This window comes from Neodiprion virginianus, chromosome 1, assembly GCF_021901495.1.
Source record: "Neodiprion virginianus isolate iyNeoVirg1 chromosome 1, iyNeoVirg1.1, whole genome shotgun sequence".
NCBI lineage: Eukaryota > Metazoa > Arthropoda > Insecta > Hymenoptera > Diprionidae > Neodiprion > Neodiprion virginianus.
Window position 1 is genome coordinate 2,924,755 of NC_060877.1, and position 26,762 is coordinate 2,951,516.

General features: G+C 48.0%; 1 protein-coding gene and 1 long non-coding RNA gene across 5 annotated transcripts in view; both read left to right on the plus strand.

The window, feature by feature from the left end:
* Positions 1-429: 429 nt before the first annotated feature.
* LOC124307878 (uncharacterized) lies at positions 430-14,483 on the plus strand. The gene is made up of 3 exons (XR_006908883.1): positions 430-691; positions 9,543-9,628; positions 14,212-14,483. It is a non-coding gene; the product is annotated as an uncharacterized LOC124307878 (long non-coding RNA).
* Positions 14,484-18,244: 3,761 nt separating this feature from the next.
* The window catches only part of LOC124307589 (homeotic protein ultrabithorax-like), a 119,012-nt gene continuing 110,494 nt past the window's right edge, over positions 18,245-26,762 (plus strand). For all 4 annotated transcript variants that reach the window (XM_046769639.1, XM_046769467.1, XM_046769731.1 and 1 more), the window contains exon 1: positions 18,245-20,105. In XM_046769639.1, the coding sequence (XP_046625595.1) occupies positions 19,433-20,105 (673 nt within the window). In that variant the 5' untranslated portion in view covers positions 18,245-19,432. The remainder of the gene's footprint in view (positions 20,106-26,762) is intronic.

The window sequence follows — 26,762 nt, forward strand, 5'->3', positions numbered from 1 at the left end:
CCCGATTGCGCCCACGGAAAGCAAACACACAGCTAGCCAGGCTATATAGTATTCTATTTTGACTTACCGATATTTTTAACTTCTGCGTAACTATATTTGAGCGGTGTTACCGTAGTAACGTGTCCGCGTGCGTGTTTTATTTTTATTCCCTTATTCATCCTCATTTTTTTTATTTTTTTCGTTCCTCCTCTATTTTTATTTATTTATTTTTTTTATTTATTTTTTTTTTTCGAAAAAAGAACCACCGCCGCGGCCGTGCGTTTGTCAACGCTCGAACAAATCCTCGAGTTTTCGAGGCGCTCCGGCATCGCGGCTCGGCGGCCCGTCGAACCAGTGGGAAAGACCAGCCCGGAGGCTGACAGATGGACCAGGCGGCAACGGTGGGGCAAAGCGTCGTTCAAGATGGCCGACGAGCGCAGAGGCCAGAACCTCGGGGTGGATTTTCGCCCTGAAGAAGAGCCGGGAACACGGTGGATATTCGCCGACAGTGAGTGTGCCTTGTTCGACATGCGGATCCTCCGTCGACGGCGGTCGTCGCGACGTCGGAAACCCGGGTCGCCGAGGCAGCGTGCTCGAGGCATGGCCACGCCCAGGAACACGGCCATCTTTGATTATCCGTGCGCAGTGCACCGCGGGAAAGCAACTACCCCGGTAACCCGCTCCATGCCACACGACGCTAACGACGCACAAGGTATTTCAACACGCGTGTTTAATGAAATTCCACGTTTTCTTTTCAACCTTAATTCGCGATTTTTGCATGCCCGTCAAGCCGCTCGTAAGAGCGAGTAACGAGCGAATCCTATCGCCAAGCATCACCTTCGTAGACGCCATGAGAGACGCCGCGCAGGACGGATGTTCGTTTTCCATCTGAAATCGAACTCTGAGACTACTTTTATGTTCGTTTGTCTGCTCAAATGTGTGGGAATCATGTGATGTGGTTATATGCAAGGTACGGAGGGTGGATAATTGTTTGAAATTTAGTCAGGATTCGGTTAGGTCGGCAATGTGCCTTGGGGAAACACGAGCGAGCGGCACAGGCAAGCACAAATCTGAATATCGATGACGGTGTATCTCCCACATTCGTGGAATTTGTATTGCGTGTGGGAACACATACTCGAGTTGGATACGAGCGCACGTATCCAGCCCCAAAACGAGTGTTTCAATCACGGATACAGCTTACGTTTGCGCCTACCGAGTGGAAGCAGGAAGCCTAAGCTAACCCCGTGGAAGAAACTCCCTCGCGTGGCTTGAATAACCCACTTAAATCCGTTTCCACTGTACACTGCTTAAAATTTATTCCGAGTACGTCGTTTTACGCTTCGTCGTTCACCCACGTACAATTTTTCCCATATCAATTATTAAAGGTTTCTCAGTGAGTTGTGAGCGATAATATACCGTATATCGATGTATAGAAATTTATAGAATTCAAATAATGCGGAGGGTAGGAAGAATGAAAAGTATCGGTTCAGAATCAGCTGGATAGAGAAGTTGTAAGGGGAATCGGACAAGTTGGGTATACTCCTTTTTTTCTAGAGATTGCTTCGGAAATTCTGCTTTCGCTTTCTATGGGTACCCCATAAATATGGTCGACTTTATCGTGGAACTACATTAACGAGGAAACGTCGGGTGATATGGGAAAAAATAAAACAAATCGGCTCGGTTTATGCATTTTACGGATCCGTTAAATAGAACTTTGGAATTTCGGTTCTACTTCCGATTGGAAATAAATAATTAAACAATTAATTCTGTGAAATTCCGCTGATTTTGAAAACCTTATCTAAAAATAACATTGTCAAGTTCTTCTCATTTATATCAATATGACTGTATTGATTTTTTCACAGAAATATCCCAGTCGTTTCGGTTCGAAAAAATTCAAACACGCTCGAAGGGAATTTCGAATTGATTCTGGTTGCGCGAGATAAAATAATAGTAACTAACGAATCGCGAAGGCGTTGGAACGTGAAATAGATTGTACAGATTCGGATAAAGTGGATACGCGAGTATAATGCAGACAATTACCTGTAACAGCGGCATACGTGGTCGGTGAAATGCGCTACCTGAGCCAATAACCGTTGAAACGGTCCAGGGCGAAGTTGGTGTTGGTCGGGCGATGGCGATAGCCGTTCGAAACTGCGGAGGCGTACAAAGGGACGAGCGTTTGAATCCGGGTTATGTCGACTGAGATAGGGTCGTAAAAACGGGGCTTGAATAGCTTCATCGAAAGTATGGAGTTCCGTGCCGCGCGTATTATGTGTTCTAAATAAATAAGCAGCCAGCGATGGCAAATCTGGGGGCATTAATCAGCGAAACAGCGTTTCCATCGATGCGCCGAAATGTTTGAGGACAGAATTGGGGGCGCGCCGGATGAAGTAGATCGGGCAAAGGAATTAGCTGAGTCGAGGGAAAAAAAAAAAACTCCGCGCGGGAATAAAGGGACAAAGAAGATAGGAAAGAGAAAAAGAGCCGGCGAGAGAAGATCTCCCGAAGGTGGAGCGTGTTTTTGCCCCTCAGCGGCGGCCCTTTGGAACCTGCATCAGCGAGCCCGCATCAAGACGACGAGAAGTTGGCCCTGGACGATGAACCCCCTCGATCAACCGCGTGTACTGCACTAACTTAAACCGCCAACGAACTCTCGCCGCGGTGTGTTTATGTCCGCGGGTAAACCGTGCCTGCACGGCCTAGCGGGCGAGACGTGCCTCTTTGCCGTGTACGTCGGACGATGTACCTCACCAAAGAACGCAGCTAGGTACGTGCGTGGGTTTCGTTTGCATACCTGCCTACAACGCTCTAGGCCCCGTAGTCGAGGCTCGTCAGATCGTCGCTATCAGCGATCGCCGTCCGAAGACGAGAGCTGCCCTCTAGAGTTTCTCCGTCCCCGAGCCGAAGTCCCTCAGGACTGTCAACGAATTCCGAGAAACGTTCAACCGGTGCTTTTCTGGGACTATTCGGTGCGATTCCGCGGTCCATGAGGGCTGCAGGGATCGCAGCTGCGCCTCGCGTAAATTGAGATTCCGAAAACACGCTATGAGAGAAGCGAATGGCCGCGATATCTCAGACCGCAAAATTCGCAAACTTTCCCCCCGCATGCGGCGTATTGGAAATTGCTTGCCCACGCGATGGTGTTTCGACTTGGCGCCGACAGAGCACGTCATGGTTATAAATAAGCACCCGTATTTATGCACCTGACAGCTCCTCCCTCTGCAGGGTGTAAGTGCGTTCGGCTATTCTTCGAGCGACTCGCGCTCGCTTCGCCTGCGGATACGACTAAAGCTCAATCGCAATACTGCGGCGATCGCGTGATTCAGACCGTTTATAATTACCCTTGCCGAGCTACCTTTCCGCCGAAGCTGCCGCCGTCCGGTAAACCGGCGAAAAGTAATGGCCCCCATTCCAAGCACGTACTTGTGTACACCCCCCGGTGTAGAGTAATTACCCCCAAGGAGCCGGGATATCGGAGGATTATCTTCGACAGAGAGGGGTAGATCAATGTAAGGGCCGTAATTTTAACCGCTGGAACAAATGATGGGCATCAAATCAGAGCCGTTTGACCCACGAGGAACGGCGCCTGCCTCTCGAACCTCGTTTCGACGAGACCGTTTAAATTTCAGTGAAAACTGCGCACGTACCGGCTATCCAGACCGATTGACCGTTGTTATGACAGCTCGTCTTGCCGCAATAAGAGGAGTGCTAATAGCACCGATTTGCATACCGTATTAGGCAAATTATGTTTAGGCGTACCAAGAGCCCTCCTAATTCTCACCACAGGGAGTGCTTTGTCCACTCCTCGTTGTTGCTCGGCACGCCGTCACTCCGAGAATGCTTTGCCGTTTGTACCTGCTTGCTAGTCTAGCGCGTTGGGTAAACTGTTGGAAAATATAGATACCGTTGAGTCTAAGCAATTCAGAAGGACTGAAGAACATACGTAAACTGTGTACAAATTTTCTCGTTGTTAACGACGGCAGCGTTCGCGCTGCGAGTTGAGTCTGTTTTCATCTTTGTTTATACATATATATGTATATTATTTTTTCATTCTCTTCACCACTGTCGCTGAAAGCATTCTCTGCTAATTCACGGAGCAATACCGGCACAGTGAGTAAGCGATGCCAGTCGGCTAGTGACCCGAGACAAGAGACACCGAAGCGTTCCATGGTCACTGGTGTAAATCACCGCGCTAAGTATAACCGGGGAGATAAGATAGCAACAATTTAAGGAGAGAGTCGCCAGTTTCGCAGCTCAGAATTTGAAAGTTGTTACACCTGCGGTGAGGCCCGTGTGTCGTGTCTCGAAACGAATCGGACCGATTTTTTTCGATTTCTAATTTAAAGCAGCCATTAGATGCCGAAATGGCGCGGTAAACGCGCCTCGAGTTTACCTTTCCATTCATGGTGAGGGATCGATGACACTTCCATCGAGTCAACTCGGTGACGATATCGTGCACGATGTGCAGCGTTGGTTCGATAGACGCGACGAGGTAACGACACACCGCTAGTCCTTCAGGGAATGTCGTTAAGATAGGCCTTCTCTTCCACGGAGCACGGAGCGCGTTGTCCCTGCAACCCAGCTTCGTCCCACGGACGTCCCGTCATCGACTCCAAGTTTGCGCGACATGCAGAATGCTGCATGGTCGAAGGCGATATCGGGTTCGACGACGCTGACCTCTCCCAGCATAAACAAATCCAACAACAACGTCGTTACATCGGTTTTCGTCTGCGAAAGGTGGTACGAGACGATCCGCCCGAAGTGAGCCGCGTTGAACGAGCTCCGCTCTTCGAAATAATACAGCTGCAGTAATATTCGTGAAAAACTGCAATATATCCCACCCCAAAAAACTCTGGCTCACCATAAAACAATTAGTCCGGAGGCGTTGCGTCTGGATTGTATATCATAAAAAAACTAGCTGCAGAGAACTTTCCTAGTCGTAGATGCGGGCGAAGTATGTGGTTCAACCACTCCACGATGGAATGTTCGAAAGAAAGAAAAAAAAAAAAAAACAAAGAAAAAACTACGGAGATCGTAAAATCTACGACCTTTGTCTGAGATTTAAGAATCTACTTGAACTTCGAATCAAATACTCGCCGGATTTATATGGAAAAATATTATATATACCTATTGAAAAAAGTATTTACTCCGATATCGCGTTCGCCGGTGAAAATCTCTGTAATACAATTATGTACGGTATACACGATTTCGAACGGAATGCGCTGCAGGTTTTCTTCTTCTGTATCCTTTTTTTTTTTTATGTACAACCTGGCGGCGTAACTTCGAGTCCGTAAAGGAATCAAGGCTGACCCATTTCTAGTCGACGGAAGGCCTTTGCTATGTTCTTATGTACACGAAGGACAACCACAGTTCAGTTTTTATGGACGTATGTTCGCGCAAAAAGAGTTATCAGTTTTAGTACAAGTGTCTGGAGATATGTATTGATAAGAAAAATGCAATATTACTCGACTGTACAAGGTGGACGTTGAAATAGCATCGGAGAGTCTAGAAATCATTTATTAACATCAGCTACGCGTTCCGAAACTGCGTCATGTATCATGTCACGATTATAAGTGAGCTCGTACCGCGCGATAAAATTGTAATTGGAGTGTTAAAAGTGATTAAACCGCCTCAACACTCGCGTGATTTACGAGAAGGGTTTGTTATGCGGGGGGTGGGATGCAAGCGATGGGCTGTGGGCGGCTAGATAATTTTACCTAGACCAGAACCAGATGGACCCCTTTGTGAGTGAGTGGCTGCCGCCATCCTCTCCGACGGCACCGAGCCTCCGCATTCCCGGGGCGCATTTTCCGTCTGCAGACCCAGTTCCACGACGGAACGAGGATAAAACGAGCTTTCAGCTTCGATCACTTATCCGACTCGCGTCAAAGTACGTGTGGATTTCTTTATCGCCGTTGTACCTGTCGAGTTTTATCTTCGAGCCGCGTGTTTTCCTCGTGCTTCATCCAGAAACAGTCCCCGAGAGTTACTAAATCTACCGATTACCGAGTGATAATTTTCTACCCGACGCGAACTTCGTGTCTACCCCCTACGCCCCCCCATAAAATACGGCTAATTCGGTCTCGGACCGGAGAAGAAAAATATCTCCGAAATCTCGACAATGAAAATTCTCCTCCCGGGCTGTAAATAGCCTGGAAAATTCGACGCCTGGGTGTGAGAAAAGCCAAGGCGTTGCTAAATTCGAGTTCCTTAAGCCCGTCTGCTCTTGGCAAGTGGACCTAGAGCCGGTGGTAATTTTTAGATTGGATGAATGGCAGACCGGTTGATGACGTCTGTAAACAAACAGGGGCGAAAGGGGGGAGGGAGAAAGAATACGGCTGGAATAATAAACGGAATAATAAAAGAGGGGGCTGGGATCGTATCGAAGGAATCATCTTTCTCCCGTCGTCCGGGAGTCGGTTCGGAAGCTGTAGGTATAACACGCATCTTGGGATTGAATAAAACAATCGGAGGTAGCCGACACACTCTCGTGTGTACATGCAGGTACGGACACCTATGTATAATGTATAACCACCTAAAGCTCGCGTACATAGTTGAAGCTCATTCGAGAGCCACGTGCGTGTCAGATTGTGCGCCAGAGATGCGAGCGTACGTCAGGAAAACCAGACTTACGACTGCATTATAAGGAGAGTCGTGTGTACGCGACTCGCCGATAATGCCGCGCCGAGTTCGCTGCTTCTCATTCTCCCGGTATCATCGCGTATTTGAATAATCGACTATTGCTGATCGCCGATACCGCAGGCACGGCACTCGAAAAACACTCGTAGACGCGACGCTGCGAGTATCCTTCTTTTCGAACTTCAATCTCGCTCCTTCTCACACCGCGTGTAACTTCTCGTGATGAAAAATTGTCTCATAGGGTGTCGCGTGGTTCATTTATGCGGAAATTACGCGCGAGCAAACTGCAGCTCTGGGTGACAACGAGGATTTCGCAGCTGATGATAGCCGCTTGCCTAATAATAGGGACACGGAATAACGTAATTGCCGACCGCTTACTCGGCCATCAGAGCAATTTCATTGTCAGTGTGGTTGGCCAATTTGCCGTTGACCGTTAGGGAGATGTTCCACTCTGCGGAGAATGTAGCCGATCTATTATTAATCGCGCAATTTCACGTGATCCGCGGCTGGTTCTCAAGACCTCGGATTCCCCCACCGTTCGAAAAGCAGGAAAATTTCTATGAACCGAATATTGTTGATAGAATTAACTGAACCGTAAGCAGATCACGACGCGTATCATAGTCGAGTGACGATTAGACCGATGATTACCTACATGGGCCATTGGAAATCCCATAACTTCACGGTCGAGCCGGGGAGACTTCTGTACCAGGTTTAAGAGCGTGGTATAGTACGAAGCAACTTCACACCTAATCAAATTTCGTTATACTCGGACTTTTACGAGCTGTAACACGTTCCAGCTATAAGCTGAGGTGTGATCATAACCAGCGTGTCAAGCTTCGGTTCTCACGGATCGCAATATCATATGCAACGCAATCCAGCTCTATAGTTGAGCTACCACTCGTCTCTGAGTAAAATGACCAACTTTGGTAACATTATAACATTAGGGCCAAAAGGTATCCCAAGCGTTACCTTGAATGATTGAACGTCGCGGTAATAGCGAATTTCGGGAATGGTCGCAACCAAATTCGAGAATTCTCCCGATTCAGAGCTGCCGTCGGAATGCTTGGACTGTTTATAATCGCACCATTGGTGACTCCAGCGGTACGATCGTGCTGCGCGAGGAAAGACAAATGGCGTTTTCGGGTTCAAGACTTACGGTGGTATCCATTTCATTTCCGGACGATGGGTCCCGACCTCGGTACCTGCAACAGGGTGCCTTCAGTCACTGGAATGAAAGGGATCTTGCTGGCAGCGTCGCGCATCGAGCTCTTATATTTTTTTGTGGGAAAATACCCGGGACAAAAACTGCATTCTAGATGAAGCGGGTACGTAAGAGACTGCGGGAGAAACGGGCGGAGTTTAGACGGGGTTCCATCGCTGCAAGGTTATACCCAGAAGAAGGTATCCTCCCCTCTTTCTTCCCCGTACCTGCCGACGGCGGTGCGTCTCCCTCTCGGTCTAATTCCCCCTCACTCTCTTACTCCCTTTCCCATTCCCGCCACTGCAGTCCTTCGGCCAAACGACGATGGTGGAAGGTCGAGGATCCATGATGGAAAGCCATTGTGTTGAACCGAATTCGACTCACCGCGCTCTAATAAAGACATTCCTCTTTCCCTCCGCGTCAAGGTCCTCCGGTTCCAAGCCCGGCAGCTCGTCCGTTGATCCGACTAAAGGCAGGGAGGTCTCTCTTCACTCTTCTGTTTCTTGTTTATTCCACATATGAGTCTTGTGCGCTATGCCTTATCGCAGCATTCGTGCGTGTCTATTTATTCCGAAAGAGAGTGAGAGAGACGGGAGAGGAGAGCACTCGAGGCGTGCAGCTGTGAGAGCAGCGAATCGTGCACTTCGCTGAGCGCGTGCAGGGACAATGATTTCCTTATTCTCTGTGCTCTTCGATATCCAGAAGAGGGGGGAGGGGGAGAGGGAGAACCAAGATGCAATTACTTACGTTCGCGGATTACATCCGAGTCTTTGAATTGCAAATGGATGTCGAATACCTACGTAACCTTATATCGAAAAGGTACTAGCTGCAGCAGCTTGTACCCATGCCGTACAATATTTATAGAAATGGATAAACACAAAAATTTACTTGCGGTATGACTTCGTGCGGTTATTATTCAGCGTCGTTCTTCATACACTATCGCCGCTTTATCCATCTGCACGTGACTCCGTTCCGCAGCCTCCTTCGCAAGTCCTTCCAATCCACATGCTTCCCAGTTCTTCCATCGAGTTGGACCGATTTCATGATTTCCTAGAGACAGTCGAGTTCATTATTCGAATCAATTTCCCGATCAGGAATAAATATATTCAGGACTTTGAGATCTCGCCGCATAGTGTCGATAACTGTTCGTCTCATTCGGTGAGTCTTGATTTTCACATCCTTGCTCAGCAGATTGAAATGCGTTAAAAAAAATATTAAACGTACTGCATGTGGACGTATTAGATCCGCAAACTCGTTGCCGTGCAGACTTCATCGTCGAATATCTCATGTGAAATACAGAGAGACTTTGACCACGTAAAGCTTCGCTCGTTGCACAAAGCCGCCCGTTGTTCGACATCGCACACAGCTTCTCATTGTGCAGCAACTTCCTAGAGTCGACACACTCGCCTGCAGCCATTCTGCTGCTCAGAGTCAAACATGGAACGGAATCAATACTGGCTTTTAAATGGCTCAGATCAGTGCAAAAAATTACTGCTGTATTTAGTGTTTTGGAGACTGGCGCGTTCTCGTTGCTGCTGTTACTACAATTATGTTTTTTCAACAACTAGATTTTTTCTCGAAGGAAATTTAGACCGTCAATGTAGTAACCCGCAGTATTACTGCTGTAACTTTCAACCTGAACAGCATCAGTCCCTCATTTTGCAGAAGTTTGTAGTATGTAACGTAAACTTCACTCACCTTGGATATTCTTTTTTTGTTTCAGAATCCGGTTGCCAGAAATGACTCCAAAAACTTCATGCAAACGTTGGACGATCGAGACCGAAGACCCTTGGTGGGGATGATGAGAAGGTAAGAACTGAGAATAACGATGTCAGCTGCTAGAATAGACGCACCATGACAAAAGGGCTTGATTTCGAAATAATCACGACACGAATCGCGATCCGATTTACGACAGCGTTCCTGTCTTGCATTGTCAAGAGGCATTCGATCCCGTCCAAAGAAAGGGATAGACGGGAGATTTCGCATCTCGCACTCTCGTCAAAGTTGAATCGAAGAGTGCAGTTGCGTATCCGCGTAGGTAGGATACTTACACGTAGCGTCATAGGTAGGTACCTTCGTTCCCCCGGTGTGTGCAGCCTGCAGACATAAATATCAATCGTAAAGCAATAGCTTACCCGCACCCTACCATTAACTCTAGGCATTTATGGGCATTTATGGGCCATTCATTTCGTTTTATGTTTCAATTTAGATGCATTGATACTTGTTTGTTTACATGTACGTTGCCACTCACTCACTTATACCCTCCTCGGTGGTAACCAACCATTATTATCTGCTTATATTCCCGCCTCGAGTTACTTATTGTTCTACAGAAGTATATTCCTATACGCCAAGACGCGCTTCGTGCGAAACCCCCGCACATTGTATCCATATCCGCTTCTGCAAAACGTGCTTGCACTTTTCGCGCTACTTCGCGTGTTACCTGTGTATCTGTAATAGCAGTCCGTGACAGTTCGATCGTTTTTCTACCAAGTTGAATGTATATTTGGAATGCATTTTCACCGTTTTTCATTTCCACTCGATTGTTAATTCGCAGTCTCGTATAAAACGTTAAATACGATGATAATTGGTTCTTGATGAAACAAGTTACGCAAATGGCCGGCTACCTCAGGGAAGACTCGTGCTGGCTCCACGTGTAATAAACCAGCTTTCGTTCTAGTTTTATTTTCCACGCACGCGGAGCCGCCCGGAATGCATAATAAGTTATATGGAGACCGATGGAGCAGCGCTCGCTCGCAAGTTTGCAATTTTTAACGCTTTTCACCCGACTCAACTTTATTGTTATTATTATTATTATTATTTCACATATATTCTGCGTATATTTTTACGTAATAATAACACCGCTTCAAATTTTTCTCCCTTTATTTCTATCCAACGAACCTGCAGTATAAAAAATTTACCGAACACCAATGAATCTCAATCTCGAAAGCTCGATATTTTGAAAAAAGATATTACATATAACCTCGCGATACGCCAGCCGAATTTTACAGTGAAAATTATTCAAGCACTTCAATCGACGGAACGTTTATCTCGCAAATGCGAACATAAAAGTCTGATAATATGATTAGAGTTCACATGTAATTCGGTTTCTCAAAGACGTTTGCAAGCTCAACCCTGGGCCATAAAAATCCATGAACAATCGTTTCAATATTGTTATTATTCTTTCGTAAAATCAAAGAATACGTGCGACAGAGATTTTTCTCTCTCTTTTTCTCAACGCGCTTGCATCCACCATGGATTAGTCCTTTTGGAGCGCCATATTCCCCACATGCTCCACCGCTCGGTAAGGTAGGCAGTCCTGAGGTCTAACAAGTTTTGCAACTTACGTTTAAATAAATTGGCCACCAATTACTTGGCACAGAACCGAGAGCTGTCTTCGCTAGTGCTGGCGAAGAAGCCAAGCCTGTGGTTTGGCGTCAGTTACGGCACCGCGAGCGACGGCGAGCCGCAACTCATCCGCATGCAGATTCGCATATTCGTTAATTATATCGCCGGAATCTCGCGCTGCGTATCTTTTTTCTTTTTCTTTTTTTTTTCTTGAATTTTCAATCGCCATTTTCTGTGATCTTATTCGTTTCTTCCCGTTTGGCTCTTAGGTATCGCATATTTTATCCAGGCGAACATATTCGCCGCCCAATTACCAGCGTCCGCGTTTCTCCGTCGTCCGATCGCGGCTGCGGAGCTTTTTGGTCAGATGCAATAGGCCGTTGGGTCTCGGGCGAGTCCAGGTCACACGGTATGCATCGAAAGCTGGGGGATAAGTACGCGAGTGGAAATTTATCAACGAAACGCGTTTTCGCAAAATATCGACTGCGAAAGCTGCAGTTCTCTGCAACGCGAACACGGCCAAGCGATGCGAAAGCTATCCGCTAGATGGCCGCCCGCACTCACCCTACATCCTTATTCCCGTCCCCACTGCCAAAGTTATTCGTTCGGCTTATATACGTTCAGGATCAATATAAACATTTATACTTTGCTTCGTTTTTTATTTTTTTTTCTTGTTTTTTTTATATTTTATTTTAATTTTTTATGTTTTTATTTCTTTTTTATTCTAACTAGTGAAAAATATTGGTTTTTATCCGATTCTCAAATATCAACTGAACAGAATATAAATTTTATTTACTAGACAGGAGAATGAATTATTTCATTTGACAAATTCAATCGCATCAGTAAGATATGTTTTGGAAAATATACACAGCCTTGCACGCGATAAATATGATAGAAAAGAACTGTTGCCTGAAGCGTGTACAAGCAATGGCGGATAAAAGACTAGCGAAATTCTGTCGCACCTGAAAAACTTCCAATAAGTTCGATTTAACATGGTCTGGAAGTAATTACGAACTTGGCGCACAACGCGTTTGTTGAATAGCAAAAGTGCCACCCGGTGGTATAAAGACACTTGGAATAGGCAAACAGCGTTGAAAAATAAACAACGAATTAATAACAGGGCAGTATTTCGTTGGTTAGATAATACCAGCAATTATAGTAACATAGCCAACAACTCCAATGGCTCAGGGTCGATGATCAATGTAATCTTAACATGTGGCTCAACAGTGTAGCGAGTCGTGAAGACAATTCGAAACCGTTGCGTCATTCCCTCCTTGCTTGGAATGCGCGTGAATTTACTAGTGATGTAATCAATTACCGTCTTCGTCGCATGGGCGTCATGTGGAAATAAGCAAAAATAAAAAAAAAAGAAAAAAGTACGTTTTAAAAAACAACATTGACAAGTTCCAAGTTTGAATAAAAGCGTCATTTATACGAGTATCGAAAGAGATAGGCTTGCACAGCGAACAGTGATTTCCCATCCCGCGACGGAAACCTTGTGATAAACGCTTGTCTGTATTTCCTTCATGCTACAAGTTTTTAAATTTCTACGAATACGTACGTTAGGCAATTATTTTCACAGATAAGTGTATATTTACACAGAATATTCAATAATATTCATTTCGCAACTGAAAGAGTACGTTTAAGTATATTCACCGAAAAATAATCAACTAGACTAATCGCAGAAAACATAGGTGTAAATAACCTCTTTCATTTTATCCTCAATAATATTTCAACTGTAAAACCTTCAAGTATGGCTTCAAAAATTCTATTAGATATGTAATTCCAACAGCTCATCGAATAATAATATAACGCAGGATTAGTTTCAACGTGCATGTTATTGACAGTACCTAAATCCAAGCGCGGTGTTATAAAATGGCCCCGAAGCAAGAGATAGAAAGGGCGAGCTTTGAGCCGTACGATCTGGTTCGGTGAGCGGTTAAGTCGAAATATAAAAATCTCAGGGCCTAGTTGTAATCGACGTATAATACATATATCACGAATTGATCCTTGGGAGCTTTGATCCCCGCTGAGTAAGGGCTCGCTAGCCGATCGAGGACCGAGGTAGAAAAATGCGGTCTCATCTCCGCGAGCGAGGGATTATGCCCCCACTCACCCCACCCCGCCCCCCGAGCCGCCCATTGCCACCACCGGCAGCAACCCCCCTCTCCCTCCGCGAGACTTTAACGGCAGCAAAAACTGCACGAAAACGAAAATGAAACGAAACGAAATGAAAGGAAGAGAGCCGCGGGCGATTCAAGAGCGACCAACGACCGGCGCACGAAACCGCGGCAAGGCAACGGCGGGTATTCGCGCCGGGGGATCGGCGGGGGCTGGTTTAGCAAGAGTGCAGATTCGGCGAGCAGCAAGTGCAATGGCCTCTTACGTTCGGGTTGGCGCGTTGCTATAGCTACCAGTGCAACGCTTCGGTACAAGGTGCGCGAGGAGGCCTGAAGCAAAAGATTTTTGCCACCCCCCCCCCTCCCCCCGACGCGCCTTTTATTTTTCGGTACAGCTCCCGAGGGGGACATCAGTCACGGGACTGGACCCGATTATTCTCCCCATTGCGCGATATAAATACTTGAATACGATTTTGGCTTGAATCTTTTGACTTATCGGTGCACCGCGAGGCGAATCTTGATGCACGCGGGGGATCGAGAGGCGGGTATGCGTATATGTATTATATATATAATATGCGATAATAAATTCCTAAGGCGTATATAGGGAGCGCACGCATACCGAGGGTAATCCTCACCTGACGATGCCGTTCTACGCGTCTCACTCGCATGTGCTTGCAACCACTTACACGCTTCCATATACTTCTTGACGAAAGTTTCACGAGAGTTTTCAGCCGAAAATATCCTCCTTTTCTTCCCTCCTGCCCCGTCACTAGATTCTATCCAACATTCGTGGTCCTCCCCCCCTGCTTGTTTCTTCTCGCATCGTGCGTGCGTGCAGCGGATACGTGTGTGCGCGCGTGTGTATACCTATGAGTATGATATGGTGTTTCTCTTGCGGTACCATAATTCAGGCTTAACGTTCTCCAGGAGCTCAAACTGATCCTCCCGATTCGAAAATGCAAAATTTAAAACTCCATGTGGTGCGCTACAGCTCCTGAATGCGAGATGCAGCTTTCCGGAGGCTCAAGGAAGTCTCAGACATGCTACGTACTTCTGCAGTTTCGATACCACTACGGACGGCAACCAAGTCTCACTTGGAAAGATTTGCCGATTTTTCCAGATTTTCTAAACACAAAGTTTATCATGTTCAAACCATTGTCAATCGTTCAATCAAGCACTTCACAATCAATATCGCATCAAGGTTGCAAAATAAACGAAAATGTAAAATTCTAGACTCGTTTCCTGAAATTTCTCTGCACATTCCAATCCTGATTATTCCACTTACCATTTTTAATTTCAACGCGCGAACTTTCGTACGTATGTTAAAAATAATGCAGGCATATCCGCATAAATCTTCATCCTCATAAAACAGCCTGATATTCGAAAATATGTTTCGCTCATGCGAATTAGTCGAAATTTAGAGAAGCACGTACCGGCGAGTATCCGAGGAATTGAAAAATTGTTTGACAATGAGATCATCTGAGCCGATGCAGTTAATTTGGAAAAAAAAAACTTTTCCCCCGTCAACCGACACGATTGGCTCCCCTCAATTAGGCCGGCGACCAGATGAGGCTGACTGTAAACTGCTGGTACTACTTCACCGGTGCTTTTTCACCTCTGACAATAACTGCCGCGTAGATGGTTTGGGCACAATTTCACGTATAAACCGTTAATATCGGCGTGCAGGAGGGAAGTGGAAATGAAAGCCAGCAGCTCGAGGGGCGAGCGAGCTGATTGACAGTAGTAAAAACGGTATTTGGTCAGGCTTAACCTGCAGTTCGCGCGATGAAATAAAACCCTGCGACAATACGAAGCATAAATTCGGACGCGTAACCATCGGTCAAATGAGTTTCTATCGTCCTTCGTCAGTCGCGTTGAAGTGCTGATCATTCGTTTTCTGCTCCTGAGGTGAATTACTCACGCATCAAGAATGTGGCGATCCGGCAGAAGGCGGTTCCTACAGATATTCAGTCGGCCCGCATGTAAGGCCTGGCCTCTGAGAGTTGACAAACTCCGTTTCCAAACCGACGATAGAAATTTAACGCAAAAATCGGTTGCGCTTGTATACGTATACGGCTGATATCGACATCTCATGCATAAACAATTCTGCAGAAGCTGTTTGTTGTTTAACATGCAAACGAAGCTTAGGCCACTTTTTCACTCATGCATATTACAGCGCGAGGTAATATAAAACTTTTTCAACAAATTATCGGCTGGTATCAGCCGCATGAATATTCACGGGCCTCGATGATCTCTTGTCGAGACGTACTACATGAGATGCGATCAGAAAGCTGTTTCTCCGTGGCAACAAATCCTCGCGATCCGGACGAGCTCGATGTTTTCAGGCACCGCGAAGCCCACACGTGTATTAAGAAACATAACAGTCTATAATAAATAATCGTACAGATTACGCTGCAACTCCGAAGTAACGAGCAGTGCTTGAGCGTGAATACCGGTGTAGAATTGAACTCGTTGTAGGTATCGTTTGACGAACGTACAAAAAGTCCGGGGTGTTGAAAGGGAGATGAAAAAATGACGGGACAGGGCATCCGATAGGACCAGATGATGTCTGAAAGAACATAACTCGGTGTAGCTGCTACAGTCGCGACGAAGAAACTCATAGCTGTAGGCTCGTTAACGGGAGTGGCTTTACGAGAATGAGCCGTTCATAAAATAAACCCCTTAGTTGCAGGCGCAGGTTATCTTTGATGGGTCTTTAAAAGGGGCATTAGGCCCATTTTGGCTACCCAGCAAAGTCCCCACCACTCGAGGGGCTCGCACACGCCCCCACGAACCCCGACACGCGCCCCGTGCTCGTACTCTCTCTCTGCACTATAAGCTTAAAGGCCCTGCTGCCTGACTTTTACGATTCTGTTCAAGTGGTCATAAAACCCAAGTTTACTACCGTCATGATTGTCAAGCGAACGGGCCGCTGCCACCTGTCGGAGCTCCGTGTAAGAGTGCCCGACCACATCCCTCGCCGCTGCCACGGCACCGTGCCTGACTACGCGAGGTATACGCGAGGAACTCGATCTCTCTCTCTCTCTCTCTCTCTCTCTCGCTCTCTCTCCTCTGATTGCCCCGACAGATTCACCCGTCAAAGGCTTCTACGGGACGTTGAAAGTCCGGAATCAAGATCAAGGAGCGATTGGCCCGGTGATCCCGAAAATTCGGTTCATCAACCGAGCTTTCCGAGCTGCAGTTCGGGCAGCTAGTGGTGAGATTCCGTGGCGCATTTGCTCGTGCGTATACATAAACGTTTATGTATAGATATATATTTCTCTGTGTGTGTGTGTGTGTGTGTAATACGGGTGGCGGGTGGAAGAGCAAATGGGAAGCTCGAGCGGCACGGGAGGCTTATGATGGGCATTACTCGGATCGTTATGGAATAATTTACGAGGTGCGAACCGCGGGGGCGATAATCCAACGACATTTACATCCCAATAAACACTCGACCCGATACCAACGTCCAAGATACGGATGTGTGCGCTGGTTTAACGCGCGTGTTGCGCACACCTACGTTTTCACACATCAATCGGAGAAGCCGCGCACTTTGGTGTAATATGTGTGATACGGATATTATACGCGATGTAATAGACGCGATATTTGTGCGTATAAAGTATATTATATCGCAACGCCGTTGTAACCGTGTGCCGTGAATTTAATGTATGTAATACGGAACCAAGAAGAACTCATTTTTACGACATTTTAATTGTACGGTTGTCTAATTGGCCCGTAAAGCATAAAGTGCTCGTAAAAGCTTTAACGATATTATTATTACCATACGTTTGCCTGCCGCGTTTCGAGGCACGAGACCGGTTATCTCCGCGATTATTTTCATTCAACTGTTTCATTCGCGCCAGCTACACCGCGGTGTTCATTGCATTTTATTTCCTGCGTGTCTTTACCACCTTTTCTCGTTTCACGTATTTACACGACTTTGTTATCGTGCCGAATTTCCTTTTTTTTTTTCGTAACAATTTGCGCGCTCCGCATTTTTGAACCGCTTGCTCCGATCAGTTTGCCGGAACTGAGAGAAACGGCGCGGAATCCCGTTCATTCACGGCTCGCCTTGTCGTCGCGGGAAAAGCGTCGGCAATAAAAGAGATAGTACGCAAAACGAAATGCGAATAAAGGAACAAGTGCGAGCGTCGATCGTAATAATAGAATTTGCAATCGAACGTCGTTGATGTTGGTCGTTTGAGGGCCGGGATGAGTATGTGGATGTTGGTTCGCGGCTCTCCTCAGAGGTGGCGCCGACGGTGAGCGGTCCTCCACGCGTGGCACTCCGCGTGTGAGGTATCTCCCTCCAGGGTGAAAGCTCGAGGGTGGGAGAGGGGCGGTCCTGGCTGGCCTATTGGCGTCGTTCACCCGGAGAACTACTTTCCCCGGGCGTAGTAAGCTCGCAGCGTGGCGGCGCGGCGCTCGTGACGAATTCAATTCCGATTGGTCCTTAAGCAGCGCTCTTCCCCTACCTGCGACCCCATCGGTTCCTTGGCGACTCGTCCCTCTCTCTCGCCGTTCGTTCTCGGTCCTCGTCTGGCACCCAGCGGCGTATCCGCGGAGCGGCGTTCTCGATTTTAATCCGGCGGCACGTCGCCGAGTTTCTCGAGTAGCCAACAGGGGGCGCTGTAAGCAGCCCCGAGCTTTCCGAGGGGGAGATAGATCCAGCGTCGAGGGACGGCCCGGACACGCGGAGGGGGGCGCGGCACGCGTGCGAGCGAGACGGGACGGTCGCCTACCTCTTCCACGGGAGGGTCCCGGGGGCTGTGGAGGAGCAAGAGAGAGAGAGAGAAAAAAAGAGAGAGAGAGAAAGAGCGGACGTACCGAGTGGCGCGGCGGTACGCCGGGCGCGAGAAAAGCAGTGTGCCGTGGACCACCGCACCGGCATACCGTGGCCAAGTTACGATCCCCTTCCCAGGCTGCCGCATTTCGCGTACACCGCACACGCCGCTGCCGCTGCCGCCGCCGCCGCTGCCGCCGCTGCCCGCCCGCCGCCTCCACCGCCTCCGACTCTCACGCAGGGGACAGAACGGGACGGAACGACGCGGCACGACAAGGAGGGACGAGCGCGCCGCGCCAGTCGCGCTCGAGTCCGCGTAAACGATCCACCACCACGTTCGACCGAGTGCTAGTGCAGTTCCGACCGCCGAGTCGCGCGGCCTTATCTCGTTTCACGCGGTTTACACCCCAGCCTGGTGGTACCAACGGGTTCGGTATACATTAACGAGTAGAGACGGGGAACTACGGGCGCCACCTGCGCTCCTGCCGCGTGCTTGAGTCGAGCACCGTTTTTATATGCGATAATAGACAGCGGACTTCCTGTTGTATATTATAATACCTTTCAGACCGAAATGTCAAACGAATCGGGTGTATTGTAATCGCGGGGGTGATATAGAAGTAGAGGAAAAGGAGAGATAGATAGGGAGAGAGAAGAAGCAAGAGAAAGAGGGAAAGATAGAGAAAGAGAGGGAAATCTGGCGTTTGACGAAGGTCGCGTGCCAGGCGCACCGCGTCGCGGTTACCAGAGAGTCAAAGACGAGGAGGCAACTTTTATAGCCCGTCTTATTGCCGGGTTTTATTGCGTCGTTACGATTTAACGGTCGTCACTCTCCGCGTCGAGCGACTCTCCTCTGGCTCCAAACCACCGCAGCACCAGGGTGCTGGCTCAGCCGGCAACGTGGTACCGCGGCCGTCCGTTCACCGATCGCTCGTCTAATCGCCAGAAACGCGTCATGGTGTCCATTCCTAATCGGCACTCGTAGTGGCCCGTTGAGTACCGGAGGGCGCCCGCCGAAACGCCACCGAGACTCTCTCGAATTCTCGGTCGTGACCCTACCGCTCGGTGAATTTTACGGCCACTTGAACGGTCCTTACTTGCCTCACGGAATCCCCGCCACCTTCGCACCTTGCTCATCTGGTTCACCTGTTCTCGTTCGATCGCGGTTCCGTAGAGAGCCGTCGAGCCTCGCGATTCCGTCGCGGTCCGTTGTACCAGCTTATACTCAGGAGTGGAGAACAGCTGACCGTACAGACTATTCCTCTAGCCGGGACCAAAGTCCCCTGGCGTTTTCTCGCCTTGGCGGAGGGAGGGTTTAATATTTCCAGTGAGGGTGTCCAGTGCAAGTGATTCAAAATACTAGGAATAATGAACTCGTACTTCGAGCAGACCGCCGGTGGCTTCTACGGTAGCCACCATCACCAGACCGGGGCCGGGGCCCAGCACCACGACCCCGCAACGGCAGCCGCTGCCTATCGCAGCACCTTTCCGCTCGGCCTTGGGATGTCGCCGTACGCCTCGACCCAGCACCATCATCACACGTCCTCCTCCCTGGGCATCCACCCCGGCGGCGGAACGAACACCAGGCCACCCCAGGACTCGCCGTACGACGCGAGCGTCGCGACGGCCTGCAAGATATACTCGTCGACCCCGGAGCACACAACCTCGTCCTACTCGTCCTCGACGGCGAAGGACTGCAAACAGCAGGACCAGTCGGCCCACCAGAACGGATATGCGGCCGTGATGGCCGCGGCGGCCGTCAAGGACGTTTGGCAGTCGGCAACCTCAGCGGCGAACGGACAGAGCAACCCGGTCGTCAGGCCCTCCGCGTGCACACCCGAGGGCACGAGGGTCGGAAGCTACGGAAGCCTCGTGGGAGGCGATCCTGCCTCGAGTCCGGGCAACAACGGCTCCTCGAGATCGTTAGCCTCCTCCTGGAACACCTGCAGCCTCAACTCGGCGGCCAGCCAACCGGTCGCCACCCAGCTCCATCAGCAACCCGCCGCGAATCACACCTTCTACCCCTGGATGGCCATAGCAGGTGAGTTTGTCACGCGCAATTTGCATCCCCGACCTTTCGCCGACCGGTCCCGATCCACCTAGTAGTAGCTGCAAGGGTGAAGAGCGACCGTTCTTAGTCGGAGAGATTGCACACGTGCTCGCCGCGTATAGGTACAATACCCACACTTCGGGGCTTTCGAGGCACGTGGACTCACGCTCGGTTAGACTCGCCGGCAGAGAAAGAGAGAGAGAGAGAGAGAAAGAGAGAGAGAGAGAGAGAGAGAGAGAGAGAGAGAGAGAGAGAGAGAGAGAGAGAGAGAGAGAGAGAGAGAGAGAGACCAGGGGACCAAAAACGCCTGCTCGGTGAATTCAAAGTAGCCAGGCGACGAACCGGGTAATTTGTGTATGCGAATGTACGCGCGGTTGTGTCTGTCTTTCGCGTAACTAATCGCGTCGTGACAAATCGCTATAGCCAGGATACTTGCGCGACGGCCGGATTTTGTTTGACCGAGATTCTCCACTTTGAATCTCAATAAAAACAATCGGCGCGTCTAGACTAGACGTGGGTGTCTATTCAGTGCCGGAGATAAATTGATCGTAAATTAGTCTGAATTCTGGGTCTCTGGTCGACCTACTACGCCTGCCAACTACCGGCTTGATTCATCCGCAAGAAAAAGTTTCCTCCCGTGAGACCGTTTAATATCCGATATCAATTTTCCCGCATGTCCTGTAACGCAAACCTCGGCGGATTGACGGGCCCTTAAGACGGCGGCAAAACGGAGTCAAGTGCGTGTAAAATTGCCGCCTGCACAAGCACGGTCCTTGTGTATACACGGGAGATAAGTGCTCCGTGGGCTCGTATACAAATGTCATCGTGTGTACGTAGGTACGTGTAATACGCCTATTGTACACAATGCAGGGGATGAGGGCGCGGAGCGTCCAATTGGGGGTTCAACCGTTCAACTGCCTTTCTCTTGCCACTCACCCCTCCGGAACCTGAATTCCGGGAGTCAGCTGTTTATACTCTGATCTCAGTCACACGTACGCTGCTGGATGGCCGAGAGTCCGGTCCTTCTCTCTCTCTCTCTCTCTCTCTCTCTCTCCCTCTTTTCCAGTATGGGAATAATCACCGCTACACGAGGCTTACCTGTGTTCATCCCACATTCACGCACGCTCACGCATACACGCGTATCGAGAGCCCGACTTGATCTCACTTTTCGACTCCTCTCTATACGCCTCTCCGTCCCGCAACCGCGCCGCCGAATTGTTTCCTTCCCTTTCCATCCTCCCGCGGTCTGATTCAAGCCCTCGGATTTTTTATATTCTTTTTTTCCTGTACCACCGCGCTGGACACAGGAATTGGACCACGCTTAATGCCTGCGGTTGGAATATAGAAAAACGAATCTTACTCGACAATACGAAGCAAAAATTTGTCTGTAGTTATTGCATCCCAGGGTGAGGCCCGTAATCTGAAATTATAAAACTTTTGCAACTTGTGTTGCCCGGCAACATAAGCATGAAAATTTGGGACAAAACAAGGAACAGAGGTGACAGAGAACACGGGGAAATATAAAGTATGAACGGTATAGTCGTCGCGAAACCAATCCCCTTGACTGCGTTCGCTCTGACCGTAGTGTATTTGAAAACGAATAAAAGAAGGGAAGGAAAAAACGGAAAAGTTTACATGACGCGTATGCGGGCTCACGCCCATCTCGTCGACCCCACTGAAAATCCACTTTATTCGACAGCCCCTACGCGAGAACATAAAGTACGCCCATTATACACGTCGGAAGGTGTATAACGTACCTTATACCTACCGTGATACAGGTATACGGTAGCGTTACGGACTGTGTGTCTGCGATACACGAACACATAAACTCCGTGGCGTGTAGATTGAGATGTCGGTGTAGAGGCGTGTATGAGGGGTGCCTTTCACAGCTAGAGGTCCTGAAACGGATGATAGGTTACGCGAGGATCGCCTATGGCCCTTGGTTGGTCGCCCATTTGCGCGGGAAAATCGCTTACCTTGTCCCAGTGGTGAAATACACGCAGCTTTCTCCGTCTTACGAAGCACCCGATCACTTTCACCGTACCTTTCCAGATGCGAGTTATATTTATGATATGTTTCCCCCGAAAACGAGAACCTGAGGGTGGCCCGATGGCACATCTATAGGGTAATTAGAGGGCGTGAGACTGGAGGACGGGGGCGCTATCTGCGAAAGCCTCTTATATTTACCCTACATATACTTCTCTGTCCCAGAATGTGCCTCGTTATGCACGTCAGACCTCGAGAATTTACCTTTTTAAAAGTACATTAAGAACGCGGCCTCGATAAACTCTAGCAGAGTCTTGTTCAACGTTCTTCTCTTCGTGGTACGACACCTCGTACCGCATCCGCCAATTCTTTTCACCCTCGGTATCTATAGTCATTTATAGGTGAGAAGACGCTCTTCCGAGAGCGAATAAATCGTACTCGAACACGAATAACGTCAACTCAAAATAAACAGCCACAGCGACCGAGAGACGAGCTTGGTACTCTGGTACTCTCTTCGGAATTGAATTGTTTCTCAGCTCGAATCGCTAATCGATTACTGATTGTAAGAGTACGTGAAAAAAGTTACTACCCACCGCGTGTCCCGCATGCCCTACGAGCGAGTGACTCTCGTTTCTCCTTTGCTCTCTTTCTCTCCATTGCTCGCGTCGTAAAGAAAAAGCAGCTTCTCAGTCTCGTGACGATGTCGCATAAAGTCGCAACGGGATGAGGATCGGTACCCACACGGGAATGAATGGACACGCGGAGCGGAGCATAGCTGTGAGAATCTCGTGACAATCGCTGCTGGTTTCCCGCGTAAATGCCACGCGGTTGTCCTCTCTGCTTCTCGTTCAGCTTGCGGTCGAGCACTGCGATACCCATCCAGCAATGACCTCGAGTCGATCTGAACGGACAGACATTGTTGATAAATGAAAAACGGTATAATAAATGAAAAATGGTATAAATAAATGACAATGACGCCAAAACAGATGGACAAAGGAGAATCTTTATAGCCTAAATTGACAGGTGTAAATGTGTGAAAGGCAAAGAAACCCTGATTACGAACGACTTCCGAGAGCTTTAGGTTGGGATATCGTCGGACTTTGCCGCGTGTATATATACATATGAAGAGAATGGGACGGAGGCAGAGAAGCAGACGGGATGGATAAGGATGGAGAAAAGTGAGAGAAGGAGGTGTTGTGCCACGGGTTTACCTCTGGGAGTCGCCTCGTTCAATATAAACCAGCAACGAACAGCGCTGTAACCGTATAACGCTGACGTTTACGACGGCGAAATCGCAGCTTGCCTCGTTTCAACCCCTCAACCATCTTCTCCCACTCTCGTCGCTACCCGCTACCGACCTTTTCCGACCGCGCGTCGCGGTCCGGGCGGCCCTCCAGTAATGCAGGTCTCTACCCCGTAGGTGGTGTAGGTATCGGCAGCGCCGGTTTGATTTCAAAATGATTAGCCATTCGGAGCCAATGGTGCTCTTGGATTCCATTGGAACTGAATTCCTCGCGCCGCATTCAGCCCTGCAAAAAGGAACAAATTCGTCAAATATGCCAAGCTAGTTTTCGTTTCATTGTCATTGGTACGTATATATATATACATGGAAATATTAACGGTTTCACGAGCGTGAATCAAGGTTACGATTCCCTTTCTTTTTGTCAGATCATGCCGGCAGATTTGGGAACATCGCTAATTGCCGAGTACAATATCCTTCGCATTTCCGGATTCCATTCACCCCCTTATCAGAGATCAAGTGCGCATCGGCGATGACCGGTTGAGCTTTAGTAGGAATGCTCGATTTGCACCTCGTTCAACATTTTATCGAGGAGGAATCTTCCAGCAGCTGTTCCGGAAGATTCTTTAACGATTATGCACGTCCGGAAATATGCAAAAGTATTTTATAATGCATATGGATATGTATGTGCAAGAGATTTTTTTCCCTTCCTCTACTTCTCTACTTTTGTACCGACTATTCAACGCGTACGTGTCGGCAATAAAAGTATAAACTCATCTAATTGAAATCTGTTGGTGAACTTCTAACATAGTTGGGCATAGCTGCATGGTTAAACAGGAACTACGCCGTCTGCAGGCGCGATGATTAAAGAATGGAACTCGATGTTCACCTTTCCGATTCTCCCTCTTTTCTAGAATATTCTTCTTTTTCCTTATCTGTCAGTCCAGCCCCTGTTCGGGTAGCTCGACTCACCGATACTCGGTGTTGCACAGTTAATACGTAAAGAGAAGCAGGCGGCTTGCTTTGGGGAGATTTATTGCCATCCGCGTACTTACAGGCTGAGGCAGCCGGAATTTGTAATGAGTAGTAAATTATTGAGCGTTGTTAAAATAGGTACGTGCACGCACACACAAACCCAGGCGTACGTGCACATACGCACAACGTACACAACGTACAGCGTACACACATCCAGATCCGGTCGATAAGATCTATCCAGCGTTAATTAATTACCGTCGACAATAACCGGGGCTTCTATCTTACGAGAATCATTCCTGCGTCGCAGCTAAGCTACACGTCGTCGGCATGATGCGACCAAGCTGTAACGAACTGGCTCCAATTTCACAACCCTAATTTCCGTCTCCGTGGCGGAAAAAAGGACTCGCAATCGCCGCGTTGAAAGAGCCGATTTTCAAACTCGGGTGGCGGGTCAAAATGCCCATTAATTCCTCTATCGCTCGGCATAATTTAGAAAACAAGCAAAGACCGGCGACCATCGCCCGGGCCCGATACTCGGGGCGTACGCGTCGATCTCTCTCTCTCTCTCTCTCTCTCTCTCCCTCTCTTGGGACCGGCGTCCCCCTCCGATGGGCCCAGGACCCGATCGCAGCTGTGAGTCCGGATGAGTTTGACGCCCGACTTCGCTCCTCACGACTCCTCCGAGGAGGGACGCCCGCCTATATCATCCGCTCGGAAAACATTAGGCCCGTTTTCGGCCCCGGCCCATATCCGTCGATGGACGACCGACTCTCTCTCCGCTGCCCACGCAAATATCTCACGTGGGCTGTTCGCTCATCATCAAGTGTTAACGTCAAAATTCGAACGATAAATATCGCCGATTCATTCAGCGAATTCTTCGAGCACTTGGCACCGCTGCTTTAATCTCGAATGTGATTGCTCACCTATTCGATAAATCCAACAGATGCTCGGCCACATTTATTTCACTCACGTCCTCGCCTCATAGTTTGTTACAATAGGTCGCAGATGAGAGATTGAATACATAATTTAATCCCAGCAACTAAACACTCGCTTGACTCTTCTGCGGTCGCAAAATCCATCGCCGGAACTTACTTCACCGGTATAATATATCACACTTTTAACGAAAGGTTTTATTTTCCGGCATTCCTTGAATCTATGTTATCAAAGTATAATCGTCCCGAAGAACTAGCGCCAAAAAGCACCTCGAAATCTGATAGAGTTATTATATACTTACGGAAGACCGAGCTGTGAATTGATAAATTTCTCAACACACGCGGTCATTAATATAAACGTTTTTATTTTTCATCGTAATAATAATACCTACTCTATAAAAAAATTGAACGTACGTTTACTGCTATGTAATGCATAGGAAATGGTCGTATTTTATCCGGTCTTTATTACCTGCACTGCGGTAGCATTGGCAGGAGTTAAGGTAAGAATTATCGATGTAGACAAGGTGCGCCCAGGCTTTTGAGGTGTTCGACTTTCGCGTAATTAGGTATATCGACCACCGTTGTACGCACACTTAACAGATGTTGTACAACCATAGTCATTTATAATACTAACACGAATGGAAATGTTTGACCCTCGGCACGTACAATAACTCAGTTTTGTTCTTCTCTGTCTATTCTCCTTCTTATTTCCATCGTTATCTGGTTTCGGTAGTGATAATTACAAGTAGCGGCATCCCGAACCCTGTAATTTATTAATTCGGAACTGAATATGTCTTTATCTGTTGGCGATAATCGTGTCTGTATAACTCGCGTGCTAATGCTAGCGGAAAGATACGTCAGATATATCCGTGTATTACTAGGATCTTGGAAAGTGGAGGAAACAATCTACCTATTGTTTTCAATGAAAACAGATCTTGCACTGAATATTACGCAATGAAATTGCCCGTTTATACTTCGATACCGAGTCGATGTTATTCTTTTGCCAAGCGTTAAATTTATGCAACTGATGCAAGTATAAGGCGAAGCACCGGGAAGTTGAAAGCTAGTAAAATACGTGAATCGTAGGAATTCCACCCCAAACCGACCTACGTCTGACCGTCGCCATCGGCGATTTCACTCATTTTTAAGTATGGTGTAGAGTGTGTAAAAAAAAAAATTAAAAAAAAAAAACATTTTTCACTGATGTTTAGATTTTTTTAACCACGAGTTTGATTTTTAGGTCAGTTTGGTGTGGAATGCCTCATATATATATATATGTACATATATACATAGATGAATAGGAGACGGTGATAAAATTTGAATAACCAACAGATCAAGAAGTAAGATTTAAATTGTCACAGTTGGAAAAACTTTCACTTAACGAATGTGTCAGATTCGTGATACTTGTGTAAGTAATTCGTATGAGAAAATATTGGTTTAACGGGAACAGCAGGCCTAAAAAAATTTCGAGATAAGTGAATATTCCAAGTTTTCCATCTGCAGACGAATTACACA